The sequence below is a fragment of the Carex rostrata genome, chromosome 6, assembly GCF_964058835.1.
Source record: "Carex rostrata chromosome 6, lpCarRost1.2, whole genome shotgun sequence".
Taxonomy (NCBI): Eukaryota; Viridiplantae; Streptophyta; class Magnoliopsida; order Poales; family Cyperaceae; genus Carex; species Carex rostrata.
In genome coordinates this window covers 5,222,365-5,238,404 of record NC_135923.1, presented here as the reverse complement: position 1 = coordinate 5,238,404, position 16,040 = coordinate 5,222,365, and the positions used below count along the sequence as shown (strand labels likewise).

Genomic DNA, 16,040 nt, shown 5'->3' with positions numbered 1-16,040 from the left:
GAAAAATAATCATCTTTTCTTAGAAAATTATCTCTATTAAAAATAGATTTTATAATAAATGGGCTGGAGCCCACTGGGCCCTCCGTTACCATTCTGAGCTCAGATCAACCTTGACACATTTCCCTGTTTGGTGTAGCAACAAGAGATCCAATCCGACATCCCTCCATACATGCTAATCCAATATCAGAGGATCAAAAAATATCAGAGGTGTCGAGAGCGACCGCTGGACATCAAAACCACGATCCGCACACTAAACAGCGGTCTGCGCTCCAAAACCAGCTTCTGCTGCTCTTAGTCTTAGTTTCTATGCTATAAAGGCACACTTCATTTTAAACTGAAATCAGCACTTAGTTTTCGAATAACCCCTAGAATTTGATCGATCAAATGGCTGACGTGGTGGAATCGGAAGGGAGGAAGATAGTGGTGGCGGTGGATGACGGAGAGGAGAGCATCTTTGCTCTCCAGTGGTGCCTCCGCAACTTCGTCTCCAGTTCGGCGACCACTTCAAGTCCCAGAGATACTCTGGTGCTTGTCTATGCTAGACCTTCCCCTCCAGTGTACGCCGCAATGGACGGAACTGGTAAGCTCTGGACCTCTGGTTGTTTGTAGAAAAAACGGGTTGATTATATCAATATTAAATACTTATTTGAGAACGGTGATAATATGTTTAACCCTTCTCATGATAAAAAAATATGGGATAACAGTGCATATGTTCTCTTTAATATACTTTTTTTAAGTTACCAACAAATATATTTAAAAAAAAACTTGTCCCCATAGTGCTATTTGGAAAATCAACAATTTAGCTTTTCTGACATCCGATCAATGATCTTCAAATTGCATCAAATTTGATACATTGGTTACTTAAATGATAAAGTACGCATTGATAAGTTTGATTGTCAATTTCGGTTAATTTTGATGTTGATTGTTGTGATTGTCAAAATGATTTGATTGTTAATATATCTCTCATTTCCAAATTTCATTTTGGTATAGATGTTTTTCTGACTATGATATTATGTTAAGTAGTGATTTGGTATATTGTGAATGTTGCAATTGATAACATTGTGAATCTTGAATAAAAATTTATTCAGCCAATGGAAGAGAGCACCATTTATTTGGCACTGAAATTGATTTTGTACCTGATTTCCATGTACCTGCTGAGACAGGTGATTTGAGCTATAGATTCACATGTTTCTTCAAATTAGATTCAACAATCCTACCCAAAATTTGATTTTAAATTCTTTATGCATGTCAAACTTTGTAGCTATTATGTTCTCAGCGGAAATTACAGCTTCTCTTGACAAGTATAGCAGAGACCTTGCCGATTCTATTATGGACAGGGCTCAGAAAATATGCAAAGACTATAATGTAAGAAAAAAAAATACCATGCTATGTAATGTTCACTATGCTTGACAATTTACATAAATAGCCTTGTTAACCTTTAGTATTAATGAAGGTGAAAGTGGATGTGAAGGTGACACTAGGAGATGCCAGAGAGGTGCTTTGCGGAACAGTAGAAAGGATCAAAGCTGACGTCCTTGTAATGGGAAGCCATGGCTATGGCTTCATCAAGAGGTATTCAATGAGTGGTTCATTTATATGGAGTAGAACTAGGGTGTTCTTAAGTTCACCAAGCTCCTTGGTGAACTCAAGTCTAAAATTTGTCGAATCGGCTTCAAATTGATGAATCCGAACAATTGAAATCTGCCTACCTTACGAGTGATGCGTTTACATGTGAAAATTTGAAACATTCGAAGTATAAAGTCAAGCGGTCAAAATTAGAATGTTAATAAATTAATTTTAATGTATTCATTTTTTGAACGTTTTTTTGACCATTTGACTCTATACAAAATTAATTTCAAAATTAAAATTTTTTACATGTAAACACACCACTCGTAAGGTAAGCGGATTTCAACGGTTCAGATACATTATTTGAAGCCAATTCGATGATTAAAATTGAGTTCACCAAGGAACTTGAGTTCACCAAGAGACTTGGTGAACTTAAGAATACCCTAGTTCTACTCCATTTATATGTCTCACTTAAACAATATCAACCAGTATTTGCCAGTGTTGGATTTTAACAGAGTTATTTTAGCTTCATGCAGTGTATGAACCATATACGACGCTGTTTTGATTCTATAATCTGTGTGCTGCATGAAGCAAAAACTGCTCTGTTGAAATCTTTACCCAAATTAATATTCATATTGGTTCAGTGCGTTACTGAGGAAAGTAAGAACTTAAACTGTTAAATTTTTGCAAAGTGTTATTAATTACTTGGTACTTTTATTTATTTTCAGGGCCCTGATTGGCAGTGTAAGTGATTACTGCTCCAAAAACGCAGAGTGCCCGGTTCTAATTGTGAAGCGCCCGGCTACTTGAACCTGAAGACCTTGTATTTTTTTTTTTCCTTGAATGTTGCCTTGGAGTTGTAATTGTGATACTTAATTATGTATGTATTGGTTAATTTAATTTCAAGTAAGTTTATGCATTTATTTCACCTAAATGTTGGAGGACATTTTCGTCTTTTTTGCATTTTTTGTTATTTAATTCGAACACCTCATCTTAAAATTTTCTAGATGATGTATATCAAACAGCAAGGAGATTTTTTTTTTATTAAAATAATCAATATTTTTTAATATATGATCTAAAATCAGAAGAATTATGAAAACAAGTAGAATATTGTAGTTTTGTTTTTCCTTTTCCTATCTGAAAAGCTATTTTATTTTCTTTATAGAATGCATATATTATATATATACATACAACGCAGCTTACATAAAATATATTAAATTCTTTGCAATATGGAATCAGAATACAACATTTTGCCAAACAAAAAGTCAGAAGTGGAACTAGAAATTTGAGATTGGAAAGGGGACTTAATAAGTTAATAAGTTATTGTAGTGTAATTTTATTTTATAAGAGAGATTAAAATATATAAATATTCACCAATTCTTTTTTATGAGCACATCACATTCTAATTTTGCTTAAATGATAAAATCAAAGTGTAAATTTTTAATTCATAGTTCTCTAATCAACATAATAGTTTTGCCCATGATATATACAGGAGACTTTATTAGTATACAGAGATAATTTGCTTTCTGTATGCTATGTAGGGATGCAAATTTGTGCCGTATTGTGATTAGTCGCACGGTAATTTGAGTTACGTGTTGTGTATTATCATGATTAAGTGAAATTTTTACGGGTCATATCAGGATTGAAAAATTTATGTATATTTGTTGTTTATTTGCTAGAAAAGATGCAACTTAATAAACTTGTTTAAGATCTTAATTGTAGCATGGGGCTACGTTGCTGTTTTTTTGGGGATAGAATAGAATAAGAGAGGGTTAAAAATAAAGCCAGAAGTTTGTAAAATGGAGCGTTTATTATTCTTCAACTTCTGACGGTTATGAATAAAAGTCTAATTTACCTTTGTTGAATTTAGCTTGTTAATCTGACGAAATTGCCCAAATTAAATTAAAAATTGAAATTTCATTAGGTGAAAGATTGCTATAACACATCATGCCACCGTATATGAAATTTTGTAGATTAGGGTCCATAAGCTCATCAGAAAACATTTTGGGGCAAGCCCAAAAGCACACAGACACAACTCTTCTATCAAACAGCTGGCATCCTTTGACCCATTTGATGCACAAACACAATGTCCCTGACACTTCTTGCGATAAGAATATTAGAGTAGAACTATGTTCTTAAGCTCACCAAAGTGCATGGTGAGTTAACTCCAAAATTCATCAAATTGATCTCAAATGACGAATTCGAATCGTTGGAACTCGTCTATCTTACGTGTGATGCATTTACATATGAAATTTTTAAACATTCAAATTAGTTTAGTATAAAGTGAATCGGTCAAAATTAGAAGGTTAATAAATTAATTTTAGTGCATTCATTTTTTGAATATTTTTTGACCGCTTGATTTTATACTAAATTAATTCAAATGTTTAAAATTTTCACATGTAGACTCATCACTCGTAAGGTAGGCGGATTTCAATGGTTCGGATTGGTCATTTGAAAAAGTTTTAATGAGTTTTGGAGTTAAGCTCATCAAACACTTTAGTGAACTTAAGAACACTTTAGTTCTACTCAGAATATTATATATTTAATATCTAATTGACGAGGTATCTAATACCCACATATTTTTCATTCTTTATCATATTTTATATTTTATATCTTTATTTTTAAAGTTCAAACTGCCGATTTGAACTATTCAATATGATATTTATATTAAAATATGTTTGGAAATAAAATTTTATAATTTTTGAAATTTTGAAATTTTTTTTAAAATAGGTACAAAATCACTGTTTTTAGATCACTCAAAACACAATAATTTCCTATCCATCTTAAAAAATAGTAAAAAAAATTATAAAAATTATAAAATTTCATCTCTAAACATATTTTAATATAGATATCATGTTGAACAGTTCAGATCGATAATTTGAATTTTGAAAATAAAAATATAAAATATGATGAGATATCAAATACATGAGCTACTGGAACCCTCCTCTGTCTAATTACACAACATTATATTAACCTCAGCTTTGGAAAGAAAAATATTATACCTAACATGAGGACTTCCTGTAATAAATAAAGAAAAACAGGCGGTGGAAAAATATAAGTTGCCGTAAGAGAACAAGCGGAGAAATTACTTTGACGTGGCAATACAGCAGTCCCCTCAGAAGCAATCTAACGGTCAGGACTGAGCTAGTGAAAGATGGACGGCGGAGAACCGGCTAATGACGTTGCACCCGCACTCCAAAATCTAACGGCGGAGAACAGCGGTTCCCTCAGAAGCGATCTAACGGTCAGAACTGAGCTAGCAAAAGATGGACGGCGGAGAACCGGCTAATGACGTTGCACCCGCACTCCAAAATCTAACGGCGGAGAACAGCGGTTCCCTCAGAAGCAATCTAACGGTCAGAACTGAGCTAGCTAAAGATGGACGACGGAGAACCGGCTAATGACGTTGCACCCGCACTCCAAAGTCCAAAAGCAACAAAAGAGAAATCGGACGGCTGAAAAATGGCCAATGACGTCGCAGCCGGCAGCCCAGTAGCGATCCATTGCCCGGGAATGCGCTCCGACTTGTACCTGAAACTGGTCCACAAAAGACAGTATCTGTCAACCATAACAATCTGCGGGACCCACGAAAGAGCAGCTGAGTTAATTTGATGAGCCGTTTAGGTCTACGAATCAATTTCTCGTGAACCGGTATGTTTTACAGAGCGGTTTGTTGTTTATTTATTTTAGTATAAATACAGAATCCAATCAGATGCTAACACTATGACAGGGTAAGAGGAGAGGTTCAAGGAGAAGCAAGTCGGTGGTCTTCCTTTCACGAATTGTACGGCTCTTTTTCTCGGTACCCTTCTCAACCGTAGCCTTCCTCTCTCTCTCTCTCTCGCTCTCTAGCTCGTGGAGTCGGATCGGATCCGGCAGGGTTGGAATTGTACGGATTCGATCGGATCGGGTCGGATCTGAATAGAGATGTTTCTCGTGGATTGGTTCTATGGTGTCCTGGCCTCGCTCGGTTTGTGGCAGAAGGAGGCGAAAATTCTCTTTCTTGGTCTAGATAACGCCGGAAAAACCACGCTTCTTCACATGCTGAAAGACGAGGTATAGTTTGAAATTTCTAGATGTATTTATTTATTTGAGTTCAATATCATTTTTAATGTTGGGATGCAATATCTTGTTATGTGATGATTTCCAAATTCGAATTCTAGTTACTTGCCCTTTGATAAAGGAGTAATTTCGTGTACTGCCATTGATCTATGTTGTAGGGATTCTGTTAACTTCAGCATTTCAGCTGAAAATTTTAATTTTAAAACCAAAGTTGTGCAGATATAACTGATATTCATTCTCAAGTTGTTGAAAATTGAGAGTTCATTTCTCAGGGCATGCATGATGAATTCCTTCTCTTACCATTTTGTTAATAGTTTTTACACAATAGTAGATCATCTATTGGAGGCAATGTTGCAATTTGAGCAAGCATTGTCATTTTTCAGAAGAGCCATTGTAATAAATATTTCTTTTATTTACTCAACTACTGTTTAGTTTATGTAGAGATTGGTCCAGCACCAGCCGACGCAACATCCTACATCAGAGGAGTTGAGCATTGGAAAGATTAAGTTCAAGGCTTTTGATCTTGGTGGCCATCAAATTGCACGCCGTGTATGGAAGGACTACTATGCCAAGGTTTGTTGTTCTGTTATGGGATTACTTTTTTTTCGAGTAGTCTGTTATTATACTGAGTTCCACATATCTTGTAAAAATCTTAGTTACTTTGCAATTATAACTCACCATTTAGAAATGTATGGAATGTCAGACACCTAGAAAACATATGCAATATGTTATATGTTATATTCCTTAAGATTACGAAAAAATAGATTGGTAATTGACTAATTTGAATACTTATGATGGAATTGGGGTAGAAGGGGAAGGAGGGGAATGGGTGAGAATTACTATGTTTTGAAGAATGTAGCGTGTTTCACATTTGTTTCTTTTCTTATAAGGAATATGCATTATATTTAGCAGTAGAATCTCGTGTTTCCATCTGCCTTCAGTTTGCACATTTATCTTGTGTTGTGAAGTTTACTAAAGCATCTAAGAGCTATACTATGTTTTGACATTCTGTATTTGCTCAAAATGACAAAATCAATTTCTGATGGAATTGGGGTAGAAGGGGAAGGAGGGGAATGGGTGAGAATTACTATGTTTTGAAGAATGTAGCGTGTTTCACATTTGTTTCTTTTCTTATAAGGAATATGCATTATATTTAGCAGTAGAATCTCGTGTTTCCATCTGCCTTCAGTTTGCACATTTATCTTGTGTTGTGAAGTTTACTAAAGCATCTAAGAGCTATACTATGTTTTGACATTCTGTATTTGCTCAAAATGACAAAATCAATTTCTGTCCTCAACACCAGTACTAACAAAGTTGAATATAGGAGCAATTTACTAATTTTGATACTTGTGAAGAATACATATAATATACAGTTTGGGTACTATTTGTAATAGTTTAGGGGTGAAACACGTATGAGACGTTTCAAGCCTGTTGGTAAGACATGAAGTCAGTCCATTTTTTAGTTGAATCAAAAGATTGAACAATTTTGATTTTGTTAACTTGAAATTATTAAATCCTGAAAGTCTAATATATCTATCCAGCGATTCCCAAGTATCTTACTGAAGTTCATTCTGATTTGGCTTTAACAGGTGGATGCTGTGGTGTACCTAGTTGATGCCTACGACAAGGAGCGGTTTGCAGAGTCAAAGAAAGAGCTCGATGCTCTCCTCTCAGACGAGTCACTCGCAACAGTACCCTTCCTGATTTTGGGGAACAAGATTGACATCCCGTATGCATCCTCAGAAGAGGAGCTGCGCTACTACCTGGGGCTCACTAATTTCACCACCGGCAAGGGAAATGTCAGTCTCGCCGACTCCAATGTGCGCCCCATGGAGGTCTTTATGTGCAGCGTCGTACGCAAGATGGGTTATGGTGAAGCCTTCAAGTGGCTCTCGCAATACATCAAGTGAAAAGGCTGTCGGAATCGTACCAACGGGCATTTTTGGGGTTTTCCCTTTTTGTTCTGCATGTCTTGGGTGTCCTTATTTAGGATCGGTGGCTCGGTTACCGAGATATATGACAATTGTAGAACTTTCTTTTACTGTTTTGTTTATTATAGGTCTGTTGTGTTGGTGATAAAACGTAATGATTTCTTAAAACATCTGGCAAAGTGGAGTTTAATACTACTTGGTGTTAGTTACCAGAGTTCTATTATGGGTTACTGAGAGGCTGTTCAGTGCTTGTCACTTGTCAGAATCTCATATTATCTCTTGTACATCGATTAAATGAGTCTTATCAGAGAGCGTATATTGGAATCTTTTAGGCTATTCTTTGCTTGGGTTGAGAACAGTGAACACAATTCTGGGTTTGGTTTATGGTTAATCAGTGGATTTGTAACCGTTCTAATAATGAGTACTCTTAAATATCGTCTGGATTTTCCCTTTCTTTTAATGATGGTAGAGCTAGTTGTCGTTCTGGTATCACCAGATACTACCAGGCAAAATGTGCTGAGCCTGTCGCCAGTCTGACCACCGAACTACCGAACACATGACTAAGCATGATCATATTTAAAAAATCACCCGACTGAGACGCGATTTGGTATAGGTCAAAGGTTTGACTGCATGTGACTATATTCCGAGAGTTTTGAATCTGAAATAATTTTAATGACAATTTAAACTTTTTATAGAAATAAGAAATTGAAAAACTGAATTGAGAAATCAGATAAATACATACATAAATGCACACTCATATCTAAATTTCTGTAAGTTCTCCTGTTTATATAGACTTCTAAATTTTTCCAAGTAAACTATGATTAGTAATTACCCAAATAATGTCCGATTAACCTATTTATATGCAATATTTCTTTCATTAATCTACATTATACAATAAAAAAAAAACTCAGGATATTCGTTTTATCTAAGATACCTATATTATAATAACATAACTACAATTTTCAAGCATCTAACAAATTTCATGAATGACTGCATTATCAACTATTATGAAAAACTAGAGTGATTCCTTGTTTTGCTTCGGCAGTTGTTCTAGATATATGTTGTATGCCTCGCTTTGTTGGTTGTCCTCCACCGATATCAAACCTTCTTATTTATATGACAAAAAAGAAGATATTATAATGATAAATGCAAACATAAAACATAAATCTAAATGATAGACTAATCCAACACCTAAGCCAGGCTCAATAGGAAAGTATCATATTGTTAAGGCTTTGTTCGGCTCCGTATTGGGAATGGGTATGTGATTGGAATTAAAAAAATTTTGAACTGATTTTGTACTGATCATGTGGAAAAAAAACAAAAACAAAAATTCAGTTTGAGTGAATACTTTTTTCCCACATGAAAAATGAGGCACTTTTGAAATGCAGGAAGAGTACTTCTCAAGTTTTTCATTAACCTTGAATACAACAGTAAATAAAATGAACGTCTTAGTGATGTAATTAACATATACTAATAAGATCCTAATAAAGGTTTTTTTTTATAAAAATATAAGATCCTAGTAAAATGAGTCAGAATCTAGTAATATTGGATACAATTGAGGATTTGAAAATAGTTCTTAAATCAAACTAAAAGGTTTGAAAAATAGAAGAAAAGCTTGTAGGCATGTTGTTAGCCTTATGAATTGATTTTATATAAAATACCATGTACATCAAAGGCAATTAAATATGTACCGTTACGAACTTCTTCTTTTTTTCTTTTTTTTTATGAATGGCAAACTTTCATCAAATTGTATCTTTTGTCATATACGTATATTACATATAGTGTATATTACAATTCAAATGAATGGTTCCAGTTTAAATGTTATTTATAGTGATTGCCAACATTGTCAATTGATTTCAAATCTTATTATTACATATGTAAAATGCTTATACGTTAAAAAAAATATATATATAATATTATGTTATAATAATAGAATCAAGTTAATTTAAATTTATTTGATAAGTTTAATGAGTTAAATAAGTTATTTTTAATAAATTATGATATATATATAAATTTAATAAAAATATTAAATTATTTGCGTAATTCTAATTAACTAATTATATACCAATTAATCAATTAATCATTTGACAGTATTCTGTTTCCGACAACCGCGTACGTCTATTTATTGGTATGCTCTAATTTCTAAAAATTCCTTTTATTTATTTATTTCTTTCATAAAAAAAATTCCCTTATTTCTTTGTCGTTCTGTTATTAATGGCAACAGCGAAGGAGAAAATGTCCCCAACATCTCACGACAACTCTTCTTCCGACGAAGAGCTGTTCTTCGCTGCGCAGCGCGCTCCTTCCCCTATCGAAACCCTTGAAAAGCAGTTCGTTGCACAGTGTGATTTTTTCCATGCCGAAACCCGCGGTGGCGAAAAAACTCTCAACGCTCCCGAGAAACCCTCCGAGCAATCTTATAAAGAAGAAGACAAGGAGAAGGAGAAGGAAAAGTCACATTATCTGAATTTCATCAACTTTAAAAATCTTAATTAGCTTGACGTCAAAATCTCTTACTTATATGTTTATATGTTTGTCTTTTATTGTTTCCTATTTGATTTGATTTATAGGCATCGAAAGGGGTCCAAGTCAAGTCCAACCAGAAACTGAAATCTGAAAAAATGACTAGTGGAGATGAACCGGTATACATCGAGGTATTGCATTTGTTTCGGTACCAACTCTTACAGGCTATGATTTGTAGCACCAGTCTGTTGAGGTTTCTGCACACGAGCACAAATAATTGGAATTTAGGATATTTAGAACTGAAATGATATTTGTGTGAAATTCCAGACTATTGATGTCCTTTATAATGTTATCTAGCTATAGTAGTTGTGTCATTACATTGTACATGTTTCACAAAACAACCTAAAGAATGGGTAAACATAAATATTTATTTATCACCACAACCCCTAGTAGGTATTTAAGCCGCTTGCCAATATAGGAACCAAAAGGGTCTCATATACTTTGCATAGGCAAGCATGCTAGTAAAAGCACAAGATCCTCTTTGTCATATTGCCCTTTGATTGACAAGTTTGTCTAAGAGTTTGCATTAATGTGTGTGTGTGTTTTTTTTTTCTTGCTGCTTTTCAACCTTTTCATGATGCAATTTTTAACATTGTTAGACAATTTTTTCATATATGTAGGATTATTATGACGGAGTAGATACACAACCATCACAGAAGAATAAGTGTCTGGTCCGCCATAGTGGTAGGACATTAACAAGGAAGGACTCAGTGTCTGGTCCCCGAAAGGCATTTCGTGTAGGCCCGCGTCTATGGTTTTTTAGGAGGGGTGTTTGGAATTTTTTTCTGCACGAATTTCGAAGGAGGAAAAGGGTTCGGGTCTTTGCACCTGCTAAAGACAGCCGGAGATCCAACAGTAAGCAGGACAAAATGGAGAAGAGTACAGATTCCAATGACAACTCCGATAACTACTGTATGGTCCCAAGGGTGGGTTTGGAACCAGCTGGGGAGTACAGCTTTAAAGTAAATAATTAGATTACTCAGTTGGAATTTAGGATATTCAGAACTAACATGACATATGTGTGAAATTTCAGACTATTGATGTCCTTTATAATGTTATCTAGATTGCTGGGAATAATTTGTCTAGTAATCAAATGAGAAATGGAGTTAATCTTTATATTACTAGAATCAGACTTTTATTTTGGTAACACAATTGACAACAAGAGCTCAATTTCATGCGGTCACCCTCAAAATATGTTCTTATATGGTATTTTCAAGCCAGCTAGAGCAGTTTCGTCATTGGACAGTATATGTTTCCCAAAGAAACCTAAAGAATTGATTTAAAACAAAGCCTGTTTAGGAACCAAAAGGGTCTCCTTTACTTTGCATTGGCAAGCATGCTAGTAAAAGCACAAGGGCCTTTTTGTCATACTACCCTTTAGATTAACAAATTTGATTAGGAGTTTGCATTAATGTGTTTAATTTTTTGGTGCTTTTCAATCTTTTCATAATGCAGTTTTAATAGTGTTAGATATCGTCTTCATATCTTTAGGAATTTTCTAAGATAGTAGATACACAACAATCATGGAGACCTTCCATGCCTGTAGAAAATGGCATTTGGAAACCAATAAATGTGAAGACAGATGGTGAAGGGAGGAAGAGGCTTGTGAATGCATATATTTTGATAGAGATTTATGACGTGAAAGTGGACCTATGCGGGAAGACGTCTGGAAAAATCCATGGTACGATCGTCATGGACTGCACTTCGGCCGTTATAGACCTCTTCGATCGGGACAAAGAAAGTGCACTGATGATTCATGAAAAGGTAACAACAGTACACTACTAATATCCTATCACATACCCACACCCCCTTTTCTCACTCTCTCTCAACATTTATTTCTTTTCATTCTTGTAGGGTTCTTTGCCGTTAAAGGGTCCTGAAACAGCCCCTTTGGGTTACGATCGGATTTGGATCTTTTTTGACCTCAACATAGATGACAAATTACTATGTAAAGGTGTTGCGACATTTAATCGTTATGTTGGCCATCCCATGGACAAGTGGTTGTGTTACGAGTATAAAGGAGGGAATGGTTCTGTCCATTTGACATTTGCTGTGATGGATCGTGCTTGGCTTGCTGAGCTTGATGTGAAACTAATCAAGTCTTCTGAAGATGAAACAGTAGAAGGTTTCAGAATTCATGGTGATATGGTTGCTTACATTAACAATATGCCATACCTAAGAGACTTTATTTTCAGAAAGAGAATCGATGATTGCTCCACTATCAAGTCTCTGGAGCCCATCTCTTTGTCTAGATCTTTGTTTTGTTGCGATCATGGCTCATCCCTCGTTGTTAAGGTTGATCTTTGGAATTCTAACACCAACGAACCCCTTGTACGTGGTGCATTGCTTTTCTCGCCGGAGTATTATGGCGACTCTGATGTGGGGAAACTAAGCAGTCCGTCTGGTGAGATTCAAGTAAAGGTTACTTGGTCCATATATTGAAACATCCAAAAACACAGGATGTCATTCATTTGCCCCATCTTATAGACAGCTTATCGAGTTAATTGGTTGTTCCAAGGAAATCCTCTCCTCCAAACTATCGAAAATTTTCAAATTTGGTTGTTTGTCTATATGTTTTATGTTAGTACAGGTTGCTTTATATACTTTTGATGGTTGTGCTCTCAGACTTTTGATATAAATTGTATTAACATTTACTCTGGGGATTTAAATTCTCCCAAACGCCGGTTAGAAGCCAATATGAGAAAAATGGGATTAAATATTTCATTAACCAGTGAGTGGTGTTGCTGGAACTCATGAATTGATTTCAGTAGTATTCGGATTCATTGTTCTCATGGAGGATCTCGGTACTAGCAACTAATGATGCATTTAGTCTTAGTTGATGTAGTTTTGCATTCTCCAGAGTTTTGATTACAGGAACGGCCTATTACCAGTTCCAGCTTTTAATCTTCTGGACACTGGACATGTCATATTTTATCCATAAACATTGGAAGATAACAACACTGAGATTCTGAGAGGTTTGCACATGGAATAACACAATAAAACACTCCATCCAGCTAAAATAGTTCATTGATTTCGCAACACACTAGTCACAGCCCTTTGAAGTAGGAAGAAGCATGCAAGATATTTCAATTTATTATTGTCAAAGATGTATTCAAGGTAGGGCTGCAAACGAATCAAACCAAATCAAATTTACCATAGTTTGAGTTTGAGATTGAATAAGATTCAAACCAAATTGATTTTTCTTGGCAGCCCTACTGCTCTTAGTTATTTTTTGAAAATTGGATAATTTAAACTAAGCATTGCATTGGATCTTATCTGATCATATCAGGTACCTATTTGTACATATTTGAAATGAATCCTTGATTTTGCACTGAGTCACTGGCGTTGCTTTAATTTGAACGGTACATGTTAATTTGAGATTTAAACCTAAATAGTTCGTGAACCAATTTCGAACGACTTATACCCAGTTTGAGTTTGAATAAGATTCGAACCAACTTGTTTGATTTGTTTCATAATGAACTTCAATTGAACGAGTTAATTGCGATTTTTTTTTTTGAATTGAAGTCAATCGAATCACGAACTACGAACTTTTTTGGCAGCCCTAATTCAAGAACATGGCACTACCCTTTTCTGAGAAATATTTTCCTTCAACAATTTCAGTCAAATCTTCCAATTCAGTTAACGTCTCTTCTAATTTAGTACCGTTTCTTTATTTCTTAAGATTTATGGAACGATGAGCATTGTATCAAATTCAATCCGATATCAGATCAGAGTGGTCAGATTCGAATTGATATGAATCAAGTATGCACGAACCTTGAAGTAAGCTGACTTATATTTTAACGAGCCTACCGACCAATTTCAGAGAAGTTGTATATTTTTCACTAGCTTTGATTGGGGTGATGAACCTAACAGATTTCAGCCTCGAATTCCTGTTCATTTCTCTTGTTTATTTATTTTCCCGAAGAGAAATTTAAGTTTTATATTTGGTTCAATCATTAATTCATTCGAGATTCGACTGAAGTATTAATATATTAATCGTAGATCTATCGCAGGCTCGCAGCTTGGAGATATTAATATATATATTTTTTTTATATGTTATCTTGTATAATCTTTTATTTTTATCAATGTTATAAAAATTTAAATTTAAAATGATAAAATTCGAGCTATTTTCTCCTTTATAAACAAGGCTTACAAGATCAAGAATCTTAAAAATAAACGCAACTTGATCCATTTGTTTCATAAATTATCCATCGTATGAAAAACTAAAAGATTATAACACTTTATATAAAAGCTTTCCTTGACAAGATTGACGGTTCGGATTTCATTATTTGTTTTAAATTTATGAAAAAAGATGTTGGAATAGCTGGTGACACTAAACTTTATATACAAATTAAGGAATTGAGTCCCATAAATATATTTGATAAAATAAAGAGATGCTATTGTACATTATATCTGGAAAGGGTGGTAACTGGTAAGTTTAAAAAAAAAAAAAAAAAAAAAGAAAAAGAAAAAGAGAAGATAATAATGGATGGTATAAATAAATGAGATCAGCTAATAATCGCAACAAAAATTTGCTTAAGATTCATACATAATCTTATTTTTATTTTCAAATTTGTATAGAGTATAAACTTAATCTGATCTGTCAATTTGTATAAGATTTATATATAATTTGATCCGTCAAAATGTACGACTTGTAATTTAAAAAACAGCGCTTGTGAGGGCAGTTGATGTATTTTCTCTCATCTTAGATCATTGCTAACGAAAAATTAAAATTAAAAACAAAATTAAGCTAATGCCGCAAAATAGGAAGATTATATATCATTGCATGAGATCCAATGATGAAACATGTTCCGAGGAGTTGACCATCTCAACACTTTCGTAATGTATTTATGATTTACATTAATTTTTGTTCGAAAATAAGAATGATGCATCGATCCTTGACTCAGTATTACCATGCCTCTCTATTCAGTAATTTGTACACTAATTTTTACCATTTCAATTATTTTCTGGAAACTCCAAGCAATAACTTCTAAATTTGCAAACAAGTAGATCAAGTCAAGCTACACCAAGTTTAAACTCAGCTTGTCTCAAATCGCTAGATTTTAGCCAAATCAATCACAGTCTGAGTCGAGTCAGCTTGTTCATACTGTGAGTTGCACATAAAAAAAAAAAAAAAAAAAAAAATTGGTCGATTTAACCACGAGTCAAGAAGAAAATAATTATCTTATTCTTGCAATAAATTTCATCTTCTCATAATGAGCAGAGAGAAAAATTATAAAAGAGTTAGCAAAGAATTTTATCATCTTCTTGTAATAAGATGAGTAATGAGCTGAGCTGAGTCAAACTTGAACTCGCTAATGATGAACAGAGTCAAAATTGAACAAACTAATTACGAACTTTTCCAGGTCAATCTCGAACGGGCCACGAGTTACGAATTTTTTTTGCCAACCCTGCAAAGAAGTAATTAAATAAAGTGTGATAGGTCAATGACATAACTAACATTTGATATGAATAAAACATGCTAAATTAAAAATAAAACTTTATTAAATTGCCAATGTGATGCATTTTTCACAAGAAGCGTTTTCTTTGGTTGTTCCGGAGACAATTTTATATCCTCTCCTCTCCTAGTCAAGTCCTCATTAGTTCCCAGATGTTGAATTTTATATATACTAGTTCTAATTCTTTTGTATTGAGGAACTTTCGCTGGTTTTGTCAAAACAAAATGCAATTATTAGAAGTAGACCAGAACAATGTTAGCATGTCCCAATCATAAAACTATAAAAGCCAACTTTTTTTCCAAGTTTCTAACCTTCCAGAACAGCCCAATTTATGCTATTCTTTAGTTTCTTACCTTATTGCTTCTACCAGACCTTAATTTACTAACTCGTCCCTGTAAAATGAACTATTTAGTTGATTGTGTAGCGTTTTTTTTTTCTTTAAAAAAAAGGTAAACTGATAGCATCCAAATAAAATGAAGTATATCAGGTCAAAAAGAAA

At 34.2% G+C, this 16,040-nt stretch overlaps 3 protein-coding genes across 4 annotated transcripts; all 3 read left to right on the top strand.

Moving 5' to 3' along the window:
* Positions 1-300: 300 nt before the first annotated feature.
* LOC144555563 (universal stress protein PHOS32-like) lies at positions 301-2,500 on the top strand. 2 transcript variants are annotated; one of them, XM_078303947.1, is made up of 5 exons: positions 301-580; positions 1,089-1,163; positions 1,262-1,365; positions 1,454-1,572; positions 2,295-2,500. In XM_078303947.1, the coding sequence occupies exons 1-5, from the start codon at positions 385-387 to the stop codon at positions 2,374-2,376; spliced, it is 576 nt and encodes a 191-aa protein (XP_078160073.1). In that variant the 5' UTR covers positions 301-384; the 3' UTR covers positions 2,377-2,500. The 2 variants fall into 2 exon arrangements, with proteins under 2 accessions (XP_078160073.1, XP_078160074.1); XM_078303948.1 differs by lacking the exon at positions 1,089-1,163 and having other exon boundaries at positions 308-580.
* Positions 2,501-5,277: 2,777 nt separating this feature from the next.
* On the top strand, positions 5,278-7,754 carry LOC144555341 (small COPII coat GTPase SAR1A-like). The gene is made up of 3 exons (XM_078303637.1): positions 5,278-5,622; positions 6,070-6,201; positions 7,218-7,754. The coding sequence occupies exons 1-3, from the start codon at positions 5,494-5,496 to the stop codon at positions 7,536-7,538; spliced, it is 582 nt and encodes a 193-aa protein (XP_078159763.1). The 5' UTR covers positions 5,278-5,493; the 3' UTR covers positions 7,539-7,754.
* A 2,187-nt stretch (positions 7,755-9,941) lies between these two features.
* Positions 9,942-12,756, top strand: LOC144555063 (uncharacterized). The gene is made up of 4 exons (XM_078303264.1): positions 9,942-10,213; positions 10,703-11,044; positions 11,574-11,846; positions 11,937-12,756. The coding sequence occupies exons 1-4, from the start codon at positions 10,181-10,183 to the stop codon at positions 12,522-12,524; spliced, it is 1,236 nt and encodes a 411-aa protein (XP_078159390.1). The 5' UTR covers positions 9,942-10,180; the 3' UTR covers positions 12,525-12,756.
* The last annotated feature ends 3,284 nt before the right edge of the window (positions 12,757-16,040 follow it).

Excerpts from the sequence above, each read along its gene's own strand:
- LOC144555563 (XM_078303947.1), top strand. The coding sequence starts at position 385 with ATGGCTGACGTGGTGGAATCGGAAGGGAGGAAGATAGTGGTGGCGGTG. Across the intron at positions 581-1,088 it reads CGCCGCAATGGACGGAACTG|CCAATGGAAGAGAGCACCAT; the intron begins GTAAGCTCTGGA and ends AAATTTATTCAG. Across the intron at positions 1,573-2,294 it reads GGCTATGGCTTCATCAAGAG|GGCCCTGATTGGCAGTGTAA; the intron begins GTATTCAATGAG and ends ATTTATTTTCAG.
- LOC144555341 (XM_078303637.1), top strand. The coding sequence starts at position 5,494 with ATGTTTCTCGTGGATTGGTTCTATGGTGTCCTGGCCTCGCTCGGTTTG. Across the intron at positions 5,623-6,069 it reads TTCACATGCTGAAAGACGAG|AGATTGGTCCAGCACCAGCC; the intron begins GTATAGTTTGAA and ends TAGTTTATGTAG. Across the intron at positions 6,202-7,217 it reads GGAAGGACTACTATGCCAAG|GTGGATGCTGTGGTGTACCT; the intron begins GTTTGTTGTTCT and ends TGGCTTTAACAG.
- LOC144555063 (XM_078303264.1), top strand. The coding sequence starts at position 10,181 with ATGACTAGTGGAGATGAACCGGTATACATCGAG. Across the intron at positions 10,214-10,702 it reads ATGAACCGGTATACATCGAG|GATTATTATGACGGAGTAGA; the intron begins GTATTGCATTTG and ends TCATATATGTAG. Across the intron at positions 11,045-11,573 it reads CTGGGGAGTACAGCTTTAAA|GAATTTTCTAAGATAGTAGA; the intron begins GTAAATAATTAG and ends TCATATCTTTAG.